This window comes from Lissotriton helveticus, chromosome 10 (assembly GCF_964261635.1).
Source record: "Lissotriton helveticus chromosome 10, aLisHel1.1, whole genome shotgun sequence".
Lineage (NCBI taxonomy): Eukaryota > Metazoa > Chordata > Amphibia > Caudata > Salamandridae > Lissotriton > Lissotriton helveticus.
This window is the reverse complement of record NC_136071.1, coordinates 1,114,510,520-1,114,524,839: the sequence shown is the minus strand read 5'-3', so window position 1 is coordinate 1,114,524,839 and position 14,320 is coordinate 1,114,510,520. Positions and strand designations below refer to the sequence as shown.

The following is a 14,320-nucleotide window of genomic DNA, read 5'->3' as shown; positions in this document are numbered from 1 at the left end:
TTTTGCACTCGCCTTGGAACCATTGGCTGCTTGGCTTCGGTGGGAGCCTTCGCTCAAGGGGATTCGCTGGTCTCCGGACTTTGAGGACCGCGTTTCGCTTTACGCGGACGACATTCTTTTATATCTCACCTCCCCGCGTAAATCTCTGACAGTTTTGTTTGACGTTCTCACTTCCTTTGGTGCCAACTCGGGACTCGTTATTAACTGGGCCAAGTCCTGCGTGTATGTTCTCTCGGGTGTTTTGCCCCCATTGCCGAGCAGACTTCCTATCCAGGTGGTCCAGTCTGGCTTCAAGTATTTAGGGATTTTTATTACGTGGACTCTTCGCTCCGATTTGAGCGTAATCTCCTCCCCCCGTTGCTTCGATTGCGACTGGACGTGGCCCGCTGGCGTAAGCTTCCTTTGTCTCCTCTGGGCCGGGCGGCCCTGTTTAAAATGATGTCCTTGCCGCGGTTCCTCTACGCGCTCCAGAACTTCTATGACGCTATCCCCAAGACCTATTTCCGAGAGATCGAGAGTCTTCAAAGGCAATTGATTTGGGACGGGCGTCCACGTATTGCCCTCGCGAAACTTACCATCCCTTGGTACGACGGGGGCATGGCGCTCCCCGATATCAAGCGATATTATTGGGCATCCCAGCTGTCTGCTATTAATCACGTGATGTTCTCACCGGGCCGAAATCCTGCATTCGAGATGGATAGACTCCAGCTGCCGGGTGGGGACTTTAATAGAGCGCTTTATTCCCGCTCAGCCGGGCGCCATCTTGTGGGCCCGTCCAGGAGTGCAGTGACTGTGTGGCGAGCCGCGAATGTGAGTTTGGGATGGGAGGATCGAATGACGCTGGCGACGCCGCTTTATGCCTCGGAACGTTTGGGGTGTCTCTGGTCTACTAAGGGCTTCGACCGCTGGGATATGATTGGTATAAGTAAGGTGGGTGATGTATGTTCGAAAGGTAGTGTGAAGTCGTTCCAAGCCCTCCAGGAGGAATATGGTTTGAATGGTAGGGAGTTTTTTCGTTATCTGCAGGTCCGACACGCCCTCGCCTCAGTCTTGACTCCTGATGGGGCCCTGCCCGAGTCTTCCCCCCTCGAAGATCGCGTCCTTGATGGGCACCTGCCTGATAGCACTATTTCCCTGATCTATAAGAAGCTGATCAATAATCGGGCGGACTTATTGGTCCGACTTCGGGAGGCTTGGGTCGGCGATGGTTTGGAACTGGACGACGAGGATTGGCAGTCGGCACTCTCTTCTCCCAAGGAGGTAGCCATTCCTGCCCGTCTCCGTTTGGTCCAACTGAAAATCCTTCATCGAGTGTATGTCACTGGTCCGCGTCTGGTAACGATGGGCTTTTCCTTGGATGGGTTATGTAAGCGTGGTTGTGGGTCGAGTGCTACTTTTTTACACATTCTTTGGGAGTGCCCGGTTGTGGTGGCTTACTGGACTGCTGTGCTTGAGGTGATGACTACTGTGACTGGTGTTGCCCTGCGGCCGGAGCCTCGACGATGTCTGCTGAATGTGTGGGAGCCCACTGACTACTCTGTGGCTCAGACCAGGTGGGCTACCTTGGGTTACATGGTTGCGAAACGTGATATTGCGCAACTCTGGGGCGCATCCAGGCCCCCTGAGGTCTCGAAATGGGAGGACAACATGGACTGGTCCATGTTTCGGGAGAAGACTGTTTATGTGGCCAGGGGCAGACCCAGGGCGTGGACGAAGATTTGGGGCCAGTGGAATGAATATCGTGGGGATATCTGTACACCTCCCCTTGTAGGCACTACTGATGTTGTCCTATCTCCCTAGGCGAGCGTTCCCGGAACCCTTTCATACTGTTTTTTTGAATTTCCGATTCTCCCCGCTGCTTCCCCCCCCCCCGACCTTGTTGGAGCCTTAGGGCTCTTGGTGGGTTCTCCTGATTGTAGACCATCCCCTCCGTCCTTTGGGCTGACCTTGATTACCGTGCATTCGCCTTTCTAGTGTTTGTTTTTCTTTTTGTATAAATAAAATTCAATATGCTCTGTGACAGGTTGGGAGTAATGCTTTGTGCTGGATTTGTGCCTGACTACGGGTGTACACTTCTGATTTCTGCCTTGTGCCTTATTATTAGCGGCCAGCCCGTGAGGTTGTAGGCCCATTCTTGTATTTTTCCATGCTTGCTCAAATAAAGGTTTTTGAACAAAAAAAAAAACAAAAAAAAAAACAATTAATGTTGAAAATGTTATAAATAATTTTCAAAATACTATTGTAACTACATAAAATGTATTCATACATAAAAGTATTAATACTTGAAGAATATATTTTAAATGTAATATATTAAAATAAATATATATTTAGTCTACAATTCAATTAAAAATACAATAACATTTTTATTTACTTGTTCCAGACTAAAATACTTTTATTCCTTTATTTACATTAATATTTAGCATTACCGTATTTTTAATATTTCTTTAAGTTTAATAAACGTTTACATTTTTACCTATACTTTATCATAGCAAGAAATCCTCCCCGGTTGAAGCGATCTCTGCCCCTTTGGTGGAGATTTCGCCTCAGTGGCTGAGATCTCCACCAAGTGTGTGGAATCATGAAAACAGTTGTAAATTTGCTAGTAGTAACTTCAATGTTATAAAGTAGGTGGTTTCTTGCGGTGGAGACACTTTTCTGTAAAAAACACACCCAAGAATAGAGATTAACCAAAAATAGTACATTTGCTAAAAACTGTAAGAGTAAATGTTCACGTATAAATTTACTCATATGTCAGTTTACCTTTGTGAATAGATCCCCATGTGTCCAGCCAACATATTCATGCAAAATAAACGTATATAAAAGACTCTAAATTGCGTGGTGAATTAAGCTCTCCTGGGACCTGTGTTGCACCCAGTGGCGGCTGGCACAGGTAACGTTGCGTGGCGGTGAGGTGGGGTGGGGACAGGGTGGGGGTAGTGGAATTTGACATGCAACAGGAAAGGTGAAAGTAAAGAAAGAAAGAAATACAACAACTTATCTTGCACCCGCTGCATCACCTTTCCCTTCGTATGTCGAACTCCACAACCCCCCCACAACCTGCCCCGCCTCACCACGTTACCTGTGCAAGCCGCCACTGGTTGCACCTCTGTCTTAAACTGCAAATGGCTGTAACTGGCACTCAGACGTTTCTGCTAGGATTTGAGATCACAGAACTGAAAAAGTTAATGTTAAATGGTATTGTATTACTAGCAGGTACATGTGGAATATATACATCTGAACTTGGGAATAACACTTCTCTCTCTCTGATCTTTCCCTTTCTTAGCTTGTTCACAGGGTAAGTACTCATCGAAATACAACTTTTAATAAGTCTTGTCAGTCAAACATACATTAATGTACTTGATTGGGTGCGGATAACTTTAATGCAGCTTGCCATAAACCCTGTTTTTCTTGAAGTAAACGTAGAAACTTCTACAGCTCCCCTGGGGTTTCCTTCCTTGTTTTATTACTGAAAATTCCCAGAACACTAAAGGGTAGATATATCAATACCTTATGCTACCTCCAAGTCACGAAAAGTGACACTAAGAGGCGCAAACTATTTACTTCCCAGCTCAAACATTTTTAGCCGTGGAAAGTAGCCCTAAGGTATTGCAAATAGTGCTTTGCACTGTTTAGTGTTACTTTCCGCCAAGGGGAGATTCTGTGGGTGGTACATGGGCGTCCCCATAGTTTTTGACGCATGGGCATTCTCATAGTTATTGGTAGACAGGGCCTTCTGCCAAAAAATAATGCCTCCTTGAGTCAGGCATTAAAAATGAGAAATCTTTTAAGTTCTCCTAACTTTTCAAACCTTGTATGTGCCCTACACTGTTTAGCACATAACCAGTGTGCGAAAAGTTTAAAAGTTAGTCTAGGCATAGTATTTTGTATTAGTAGAATACTCTTTCAGTATACAACCTATGCTGCACCGAACGCACACACCTTTGCACTATGGTGCAAAGGTGAGTTCGTGGCACGAGGCAGCCTGTTTCTCCACCTACACTGGAATAAAGCAGCAGAGCCATATCTTACTGTATAATATGATTCTGTGATGCTCAACTCCACTCCCCAGCACCTTTAGTTGCTGTGGTGCTAGTCTTAAGAATTATTAAACATACCCTTCAATACGGTTTAGTAAATGACATCCTGATAGGATTATCAATTCAGCTTTTAGCAAGGTTTACAACAGTTCTCCAAGATGTGAAACTTACATTTCTGGGATATATAGTCTCCAGTGCCAGTTAGAACAGCAATCTGTTAGAGGTCCTGATGCATAAATAAACTTGTCACTCAAACAAGCAAAGTCAGGCTGGAACACAGGAACATGTCAGCCAATTACATTCAGGTTCTTCTTATTAGCTGTGCCAGCAACATCCTAATTTTTCATCACTTAACATTCAGGTTATTGCTTTTCAGGAAATCCGGTGTGCCCTGTGTACCCTACAGAGTTGGTGTTTGCATTAGACATGTCCAAGGACGTTACACCAGACGTGTTTCGGAGGATGAGGGACACTGTGCTCTCAGTTGTGAGTCTCCTCAACATCAGAGAGAGCAACTGCCCCAGCGGTGCCCGGGTGGCCATTTTGTCGTACAACTACAACAACAAGTACCTGGTGCGCTTCTCTGACTTGCGCAGCAAGAGTCAGCTTCTCACTGCTGTGAGAGGGATACCATTCGAGAGGTCTTCCAGTGGGCGGAACATTGGACGGACCATGAGATTTGTGGCTCGGAATGTCTTCAAGAGGACCCTCCAAGGTGCCAACGTGAGAAAAGTGGCAGTGTTCTTCAGCAATGGCCAGTCGGAGGATGCCCCTTCTATCCAGACAGCGGTTATGGAGTTCAGTGCCCTTGACATTGTTCCTGTGGTGATAGCTTTTAACAGGGTACCACACATTCAAGAAGCCTTCAAGGTAAGAACTCTGTTTCTAGTTTGATTCACTTATTATCAATGCTGTGAAGATAAATGCTAATAGAATTTACTGCACTGGTGATCCACATTTCCCAAAAATGCAGATGAGCAGGGCTTACACTACATATGGATTCCACAATGCACATCACACATTTTAAAAGGGGTAGCTTAGGTTTTACTTTTCCAGTTCTGACTCTTTAAAGTAAGGAGAAAGCAGGTCCATGACCAGCTCCTCTCGCCTCCGCCAAGGAGTGGACCTCCCTTGGAGCCCAGATTCCACTTTGACCCTCTATGGGTCACTCTTGAGCCTTTCTGTGCCAATATTCTGCTTGCTTGTTTATTCCTTCTTTGCCTTTCTTATTTTCTGCCCGCTTTTCTTTATTCCTTTCTTGCTAGTTTTCTGCCTGCCTGCTTTATTCCTCCTTTGCCTTGTGTCTCCTCGCTTCTTCTTTCTGCTATGCCTTCCCACTGTCGCCCCCGCTTTTTCAGCCTTTACGCCTGATTCCCACCTCACCTGCCAGTCCCGTCCCCACTACCAATCACCCCTCCCTCCACCCAGTACATACTTTAAGTAGGCCTCAGCGTGGCGCCATTGAGCAGGTCCTTGACCAGCTCCCCTCGCTGCCGCCGAGCAGCTGGCCTCCATTGGTGCACTGATTCCGCTTTGACCCTCTTTAGGTCTTGAATGTGCTTCACTCTGTGCCTGCTTTGCTTTATTACTTTCTTTGCCTATTTACCTTTCTTTGTCCATTTTCTACCTACTTGCTTTATTCCTTCTTTGCATTTTTGCCATTGTCCGCCCGCTTCTCTTAATTCCTTTATTTGCCTATTTGCCTTTCTGAGCCTGTTCTCTGCCTGCTTGCTTTATTCTTTTTTTGCCTTTGTTGCCATTTTCTGCCCCCTTTTCTTTATTTCTTTATTTCTTTCTTTGCCTATTTGCCATTCTTTGCCCGTTTTCTGCTTTCTTGTTTCATTCCTTCTGTGCCTTTTTTCTATGAGTGTTTGCTTACCCCTCTGCCTTCCCACTGTCTCCCCTGTTTCTCCCACCATTTTGCCAATTTCCCACTTCCCACCAGCTCTACCCACACCACCCCCCAGCCTCCCTCCTTCTGCCCAGAACCTACTTAATGGAGGTCACAGCCAAAGGCAAGCCTGTCTGCGCCATTCCACGCCTGGACTGCACCCATTACCTGTAACCCCAGATGTCTTACCCCACACAGCTACACTGCACATAAACTTTGAGCCCTGCACCCTGGTCACCGCAACAACATCTGCTGCCACACACTACCCTGTTCTATGGTAGGACCTACACTGCTTCTTATCCTGCAGTACCGGAGCTCCTGCTACTCCGACCACCACATCCCTGCTGACCAAAACAGCACAGCACTCCCACACCAGGACATCTTGACTGCCGCCTTCTCAACAGACAATCACTCTGCAAGCACACCACCAAAATCTGCTCATCACCAGCCTCACCCAATGTCATCTTCCTCACCAAAACCTGGCTTACCCATGCATCCACACCCATCATCACCTCAACAACACCAGACAGCTACAAGATCATCACCAACCTCACCCGATGTCATCTTCCTCACCAAAACCTGGCTTACCCCTGCATCCACACACGTCATCGCCTCAGCAACACCTGACAGCTACAAGATTGGACACTGGGACCAGGTCAACAAACACAGAGGTGGAATCACCATCATCCGCAGAGAGACTATCCACTGCAACACCACCACAGACAACACCATCCTAATCATGGAGCACCAACTTCAAACTCCAAATAGACGAAAAATCCACCAACAGAGGCACCTTCGCATACAGACCTCCAGGTCTGGGTCCTGGCTCTTGCAATGCCATCCCAGAATTCATAGCCCCTCTGGCCCTAGACTACACCAACACCACCAACCTCCTTGAAAGCATGAACAACATCGGAATCACCCAACTGGTCACCAGCCCCACTCACAGCTAAGGAAACATGCTTGACCCTTTCTTAACTTCAATTAACAGAGTCAAGTTCAGCCATGTCCCTGAACTCACTTGGACAGACCACGCCATCATCCACTTCAGCATCATTGCCCCCACCGCCTCCAAGCTTCCCAGCACACCCCACTGCAGCTGGAGCAAATTATCAGAGAGCCAGTGCTCCAACACACGTAATACTTCCCACCCAGGTTCGACTCCCAACCTGGACCAGGCTGTCAGAAACTTCACCACCTGGATCACCAACTGCGCTAACAACGTCCCCCCTCATCAAACCCAGTAGACACAGGAGATCCGCCAAACAGGCTTGATGACACAACAAAGATCTGAGATCTGCGAAGCATGATTTCAAGTAGCTAGAATGGAAATGGCACACTAGCAAGGACACAGTGGACAGGACCACCTTCAAGATGGCCCTCAACCACCACCATTGGCTTCGGAGAGAGACTAAAAAGAACACCCTTGCAGACTACATCAAAGCCAGCTCTAACATCGTCAGAGATTTCTCCAACCCCACCACCACCACAAACAGCATCACTCCATCACAAGAACAGTGCGATAAACTGGCAGACTTCTTCCATGAAAAGACCTCCACCATCTACAAAAGTTTAAACCCCAGCCTCCCCTTTCTGACTTTTTCCACCACGCACCCAAAGAACAGGACCACCCATACACCAACTGGGACCTGCTCACCCCACAAGAAGCCACAGCCATCATGAACTCCGTCCACTTCGGAGCCCCCACAGATCCCTGTCTGCATCACATCTTCAACCTCAGAGGCAACAGGAGCAGCAGAACTCAATACCCTCTTCAAAGCCTCTCTCATCTCAGCCACTTTACCTGAAAGATGGAAACACACAGAAGTAAAACCCCTTCTCAAAAACCTACCACCGACCCTGCGACCTCAAAAACTACAGGCCCATCTGCCTGCTCCATTTTCCCGCCAAGGTCCTGGAAAAGATCCAACTGCCAACTCATGCAACACCTGGAGAACAACCATCTTCTCAACACCTCACAATCCGGAATTTGCCCCAACCACAGCAACAAAACCACCTTGATCACAGACACCAATGACATCAGAACCCTCCTCGACCGAGGAGAAATGGCGGCTCTGATCCTCCTAAACCTCTCCACGGCATTCAACACCATATCCCAACACACCCTGTTCAAGAGGCTACATCACATCGGAATTCAAGGTAACACCCTCAAGTGTATCACCTCCTTCCTTACTGGACAAACCCAGAGAGTCTGTCTACCACCGTTCACCTCCGAGCCCAAAGATATCATCAGCAGCATGTCTCAGGGCTCGTCCCTCAGCCCCACTCTCTTCAAAACCTACATGACCCCCTCTGAAAAACATTGTAAGAACCCATGGATTAAACGTCATATCCTACACAGACAACACCCAGGTCATCCTCTCCCTCTTAGAAGACCCCTCCACCACAAGAGCCAACTTCCGCAGATGTATGGCAAGCGTCACCAACTGGATGAAAAACAATTGCCTGAAACTCAACATGGACAAAACAGAAGTGCTGATCTTTGGCAACAACCCCTCACCATAGAACGATTTGTGGTGTTAATGGAACTAGGACCCTCACCCATGCAGAAAGACCATGCAAGAAAACTTGGCATAATACTGGATGGCAGGCTTACCATAAAATCCCAGATCAACGCAGTCTCCACCACCTGCTTCCTCACACTCCGTATGCTATGGAAGATCTTCAAGTGGCTCCCCATCAACATCAAACGCACCATCACCCAAGCCGTAAACACCAGCTGTCTGGACTACGGCAACACACTGTACACAGGAATCACCACCCATCTCCGGAAGAGACTTTAGAACAATCAGAACTCTGCAGCCAGACCCATCTTCAACCTCTTTAAATGGATCCACATCACCCTCACCTCTAGAACTCCACAGGCTCCCTGTACAGAAGATATGTCAATTCAAGATGTTGATCCACACCTACAAGGCCCTGCACAACCAAGGTCTAGCCTAAATCAAGCACCACATGAACTTCCACTGACCCTCCAGACACCTGCGATCTACATCCCTGTCCCTTGCTCACACCCCTCGTATCCTTCTCCTAACGAGCGGGGAAATCCTACAATGACCTCCCCTTGCACCTCTGAAGCTTTAACCCCCTGGAGTTCAGGAAGGCACTCAAGACCTGGCTCTTCATCTGATCTCCCAGCAAATGCCTCTTTTCCTGTGCTTCAGTACCCTCCTGGGTGATTAGCTTCGCATTTGGAAATCCACTGTTTGATTGATTGAAGCTGTTTACAGTTTCATGGCTGTTGTTATAATTTTTTATTGACTTTGACAGCTGTGTTGACAATATTAGGGGGCCGTATACAGTTTGGTGAGAGGAGTGAACCACATCCCATTAAACATGCAGTTCCCCCCCACCTGATTGAGCTTAGAGAACTGACCCATTTCCAATGGTGGAGCCTCAGCTGGCTCTGCAGATCTCTTCCCGATCACCCATTCACTAATAGACTGCCAGAATCAATACATCAGAAGATTAGGTGTATTTGGCTGGTGAATGTAGAACCATGCTGCAAGAGGCCAGTGATATTGGCCTTTCGTAGTTCTTGGGTACACCGCCTTTTAACACAAACAACAAGCGATACAGGAGTATGCAGGAGAACAGAGATGCCTAACCTCTCTCATGCCACAATTGTCTCATTAAGTTATTGCAACCATGTCAGAGATGCACCTGTATGTAATTTAGTCACATGTAGTAGGCACCATGCTACAACATATTTTGGGGGAATAGGATTTGGCACCAACCTACTTTGTGTGCTCCCCTCTAAGCGAAAGTGGACCCTAGGTGGACTTTTTAGACTTTACTGACCCATGATATCAGGAAAAACAGGATCAGGAGTTGTCAGCTTCTATTCAATCCAAATGCAGATTTTTTTTTCCATGCTATACTCCATTCTTACTTCAGACCCATCTACTAGACAGTGAGTGTGAAGATAGATGACAGGGAAACTGCCCAGTTGTTCCTCTTCAGCTTCAGGTGCCCATGTTGGACCTTCCGGTTGCAGCACTAAGCACCTGAGAATCAGATGTACATACTGGCCCTTTATCTCTTCTGCCACTGCTAGCCTCGCTGTAGCTCCCAGTTCAAGACTTATTCACAGATGCTTCAGGAGATCCAATCAGAGCTGGGTGCTGATCATGTGGTAAAGAGTCAGGTAAGAAGAAACTGTTTTTGTGTCAACATCTCATCAGTACATCAACCATAGACACAAACTGTCTGTACCCTGACCTCAGCATATGCCAAGTGGTCTTCACCATCTCTTGGCCAAGATTACGTGGCTCTTCTTTACGTTTCGAAACCCAAGACTTTTTGAAGACGGCTAATAGGCTTCTATCTAAAGGAGCAAAATAGCTGGCCGAACGCTATGAAAGAAGACAAGGATGTAAGTGGCACTATTTCCTTGCATGGAGTATGGCAAGTACAAATCCCATTCTGAATGTTTCTACTCTAAACCAGTTCCCCTAGGCAGAATCTGAAAATACTGAACTTGGCACAGTTCCTGGAGGGTTGCAGGATATCTACTTCCACCATCTTACCTGTAACCTCACATTTACAGTAACAAATTAACATTACCATTGGTTTGGTGTGGTACCACTTCCACCTTTCTCACTGTTAGATCCAACTGTTTAGACGAGGAGTCTCCAAATAGTGACTCGTGAGCTTCTGGTAGCTGTCCAGCTATCTGTGTATAACCTTGGTGCCAGGGGAATTGGTGGCAACCCTGCCTAATGCACTAATGTTATCACTGCAGATAATCTCAGATACGGTGGTTGCTACTCCATCACTAATATTAAATGCTCGGGATGAGGCTCATTGAACATAAGTAGCTACTTTAACAGAAAAGGTTTGAATCCCTGGTTTAGACCATTGGAGGGCAGTGCACGAGGGATAGATCAATTTTGAAAATAAAAGCTGGAAAATGAGACATTGTAACAACTAACTAGATGGGATTTAGTAAAGAGTGATGAGGGGTTTACAAAGGATTAAGGAGGGGTTTAGGTTTTGACATGCTCCCACCTACATTGAATTATCTTATTCCAAGTCACAAACTTCACTTCAAAACCTACTACAGCCTAAAAGGTCCCAAAACAGTTGTAAACGTTCTACAGCTCAGACCTGGAGAAAGTCCAGGACCCCACAAGCCCAACCACTGGCACTTCAACATCCTCCCAAAGACAATAAGGGAGAAAGGGACTTAAAATAGCACTCTGTAGGAAATTATGTTAAAATATATATTTTTTTAACTTCTTAAAAACTGTATATAAACTTAATTTGTAGAAACATACATAGAAAATAAAAAATGTATATGATATATATATTAATAACTTTTTTAATTAAAAAGTAAATATCTTAATCAATTTGAACAAGTTATATACATAACTTTTAGTAATGTTTGAAGCATAATAAATAAATGTAAATATGTATTTTAATATAAACCTTTCAAAAAATAATTTTTATCGAGTATATTTAAATTATTTAAATATTTAATTCAGATTTAAGTTAATAGTACTGTAGCATTTTCTATGTTTTATTCTACATTTAAAATAAAAATATAAAATTAATTGACAGAAATATTGAACTTTAAAAATATTTTTACTAGTTACCATAGGGAGAAATCCGCCCCGTTGATGAAGAACTCTGCCTACTTGTGAAGAGATAATAATTGTAACTTTACACTAGTAAATGTAGTTCGACCACCCTGTTTCAGGGAGTGAAGACATCAAAGACTAGTGAATGTAGTTCAACCTCCTGTTTCAGGGGGTGAAGACATCAATGTCTACACTTTGCAGTTAATTTACACTGGGAAGTGGTAATTAGCCAAAAGTAGTAGATTCCCTACAAGTGTAAGAGTAAATGTACATGTGTAGAATTACTCATGTGTAATTTACCTATGCAGATAAGCAAAAAGAGTTGAATGGTCATTGGTATCAGGGGAAGGAGTGTTTTTAGAAGATATATTAACTATGTTTGTGTGATGTGAAAAGTTTCATACTGTACCATCTTTTGTGCACAGTTGGACACCACTGGAATGTTTCAGATACTACCATATAGTGCTGGAGACGAACATGACTCACTGATAAGAAGACTACAGCAATGCACATTATGCTATGGTAAGTAACAATAAAATTCTGCATTTCTTCCCCCCAGATGGCTAAATAATAATGATACTAATTTTAGCTATCCAGAATAAATACATAAACTATGCTATCACCAAACATCTGGAAATGCAGAAAGCTTGTGACTGGAATCAAATAAGATATTATGAAATTGCTAACATACCTACAAATGAAAGAGGAGGAGACAGGACATTAAAGCTCAGACGTTTGGAATTGCGTCTGATCACCAGATTCAAAATAAAACATCCATATGGCCTAAATGGGAATGAAGAGCTGTATGTTCATCTATGAATGGATGGACATTGACACACAAAAACTATTTAAAGAGAAACATGCATTTTGTTAGAGTAACTGTTTAAGGAGAATCACTTGTGTAATTAGAGATCAATGTAGTGTGAAAGAAACTGAGAATACAATTGGTCACTTAGCCCGGTATGAAATGCATCATGAGCAACATGTTAGAAAGGGCACTGAGCCCAAGGGTTTACAGAACATGTGAAGAGTCCCATATGTCTAGCAATGACATAGAGTCTGATTATAAAACAACTGATATAACCATCAAGGGATCAAAAGTGACCGCCAAACACAACAATGGCGGGGAACTAATAACATTTACTAGCCCTCTTGACAGAAAAGAGGCAAATGTCAACAAAAAATAAAAACAACTGCTCAATATGCATAATTATCAGCAGATAAAAAGAATGTGATCTACAAAATAGCAATCAAAACCACACACTAGACTGTTTCGAACAAGTAAGAAAGAAGTAAATAAATTTTTTTAACTATGGGTATGATTTACCAGTATATATTATGTACAGACTATCTTCTTTGTAGAAATGGTTTAAATTTGTAGCTACATTTTCACAACAATGACTCTTTACAGGCACGAGTAGGAATGTTGTATATATAGAGAAAGTAAAGAGGGACTCACCTAACCGTGAACAAGATTTGATAGTCAAAACGCGTTGGTGTCCGCCAGGGAACCGATTGGTAGAATATATATATATATATATATATATATATATATATATATACACACACACACAAATTGCACATATATATATTACCTACTGGCGGTCGCCAGTAGGTATATATAGTTAGGATTTTTTCTCTATGGGATTTTTGAAAATTCTATGTCTAATAACTTTGGCGTTTGTGGACGGAATTGGCTGAAATTTTCAGGAAAATGGCACATTTTGTTTCTGAGCAGCCCTTGAAAATTTGGGGGGGGTTCGTCAAGGGGGGGCCGAGAAAAAAGGGGGGCCCCAAAACGTGTTTTTAACATTGAGTTTTCCATAGGGCGGTTGGCCTCACTTTTAGCCCGAACGGCTGAATGGATTTGCACGAAACTTGGCAAAATTGTAGGTACTGGTAGCCCGATGTGCCTTTGCTAGGTCTCAATATATGTGCTCCAGTGGATTTTGAGAAATTAACGTTCAAAAAAAGATATATATCTGTAACAGCGGACCGGGCAGCGCTCCGGTTCGCGGACTTTTCGCGGTACGGAGCTTTGTGAAGCGAAGCTGATTGGTTCTCCGGCGTCTGTGAACATTCCAAACAGTCCGTAGCGGCCGCCATCTTGTCTCTCGGTAGGATCGAGAGACAAGAGGAGGCCAAAGCGAAGGGGCAAATGACCATAAGGGGGCATAGTAGATCCTCGCTGACCCCCTAGGTTTGATGTGGAGGTTTTAAAAGGGCCCCGCCGGGCAAAAAAAAAAGAATAATAATAATAATCGAACGGCTGAATGGATTTGCACGAAACTTGGTAAAATATTAGGGACTGGTAGCCCGATGTGCCTTTGCTAGGTCTCAATATATGTGCTCCAGTGGATTTTGAGAAATTAACGTTCAAAAAAAGATATATATCTCTAACAGCGCTCCGCTTCGCGTAACGGAGGTTTGCGAAGCTGATTGGTTCTCCGGCGTCTGTAAACATTGCAAACAGTCCGTAGCGGCCGCCATCTTGTCTCTCGGTAGGATCGAGAGACAAGAGGAGGCCAAAGCGAAGGGGCAAATGACCATAAGGGGGCATAGTAGATCCTCCTTGACCTCTTAGGTTTGATGTGGAGGTTTTAAAAGGGCCCCGCGGGGCAAAAAAAAAAATAATAATAATAATCGAACGGCTGAATGGATTTGCACGAAACTTGGCAAAATTGTAGGGACTGGTAGCTCGATGTGCCTTTGCTAGGTCTCAATATATGTGCTTCAGTGGATTTTGAGAAATTAACGTTCAAAAACAAGATATATATCTGTAACAGCGC

The 14,320-nt window shown here is 44.6% G+C and overlaps 1 protein-coding gene across 1 annotated transcript in view; it reads left to right on the top strand.

The window, feature by feature from the left end:
- COL6A6 (collagen type VI alpha 6 chain) overlaps nucleotides 1-14,320 on the top strand; it is a 633,605-nt gene that overhangs the window by 583,980 nt on the left and 35,305 nt on the right. Inside the window, exons 33-34 of the mRNA XM_078663886.1 lie at nucleotides 4,399-4,907; nucleotides 11,957-12,053. Of these exons, the coding sequence (XP_078520012.1) occupies nucleotides 4,399-4,907; nucleotides 11,957-12,053 (606 nt within the window). The remainder of the gene's footprint in view (nucleotides 1-4,398; nucleotides 4,908-11,956; nucleotides 12,054-14,320) is intronic.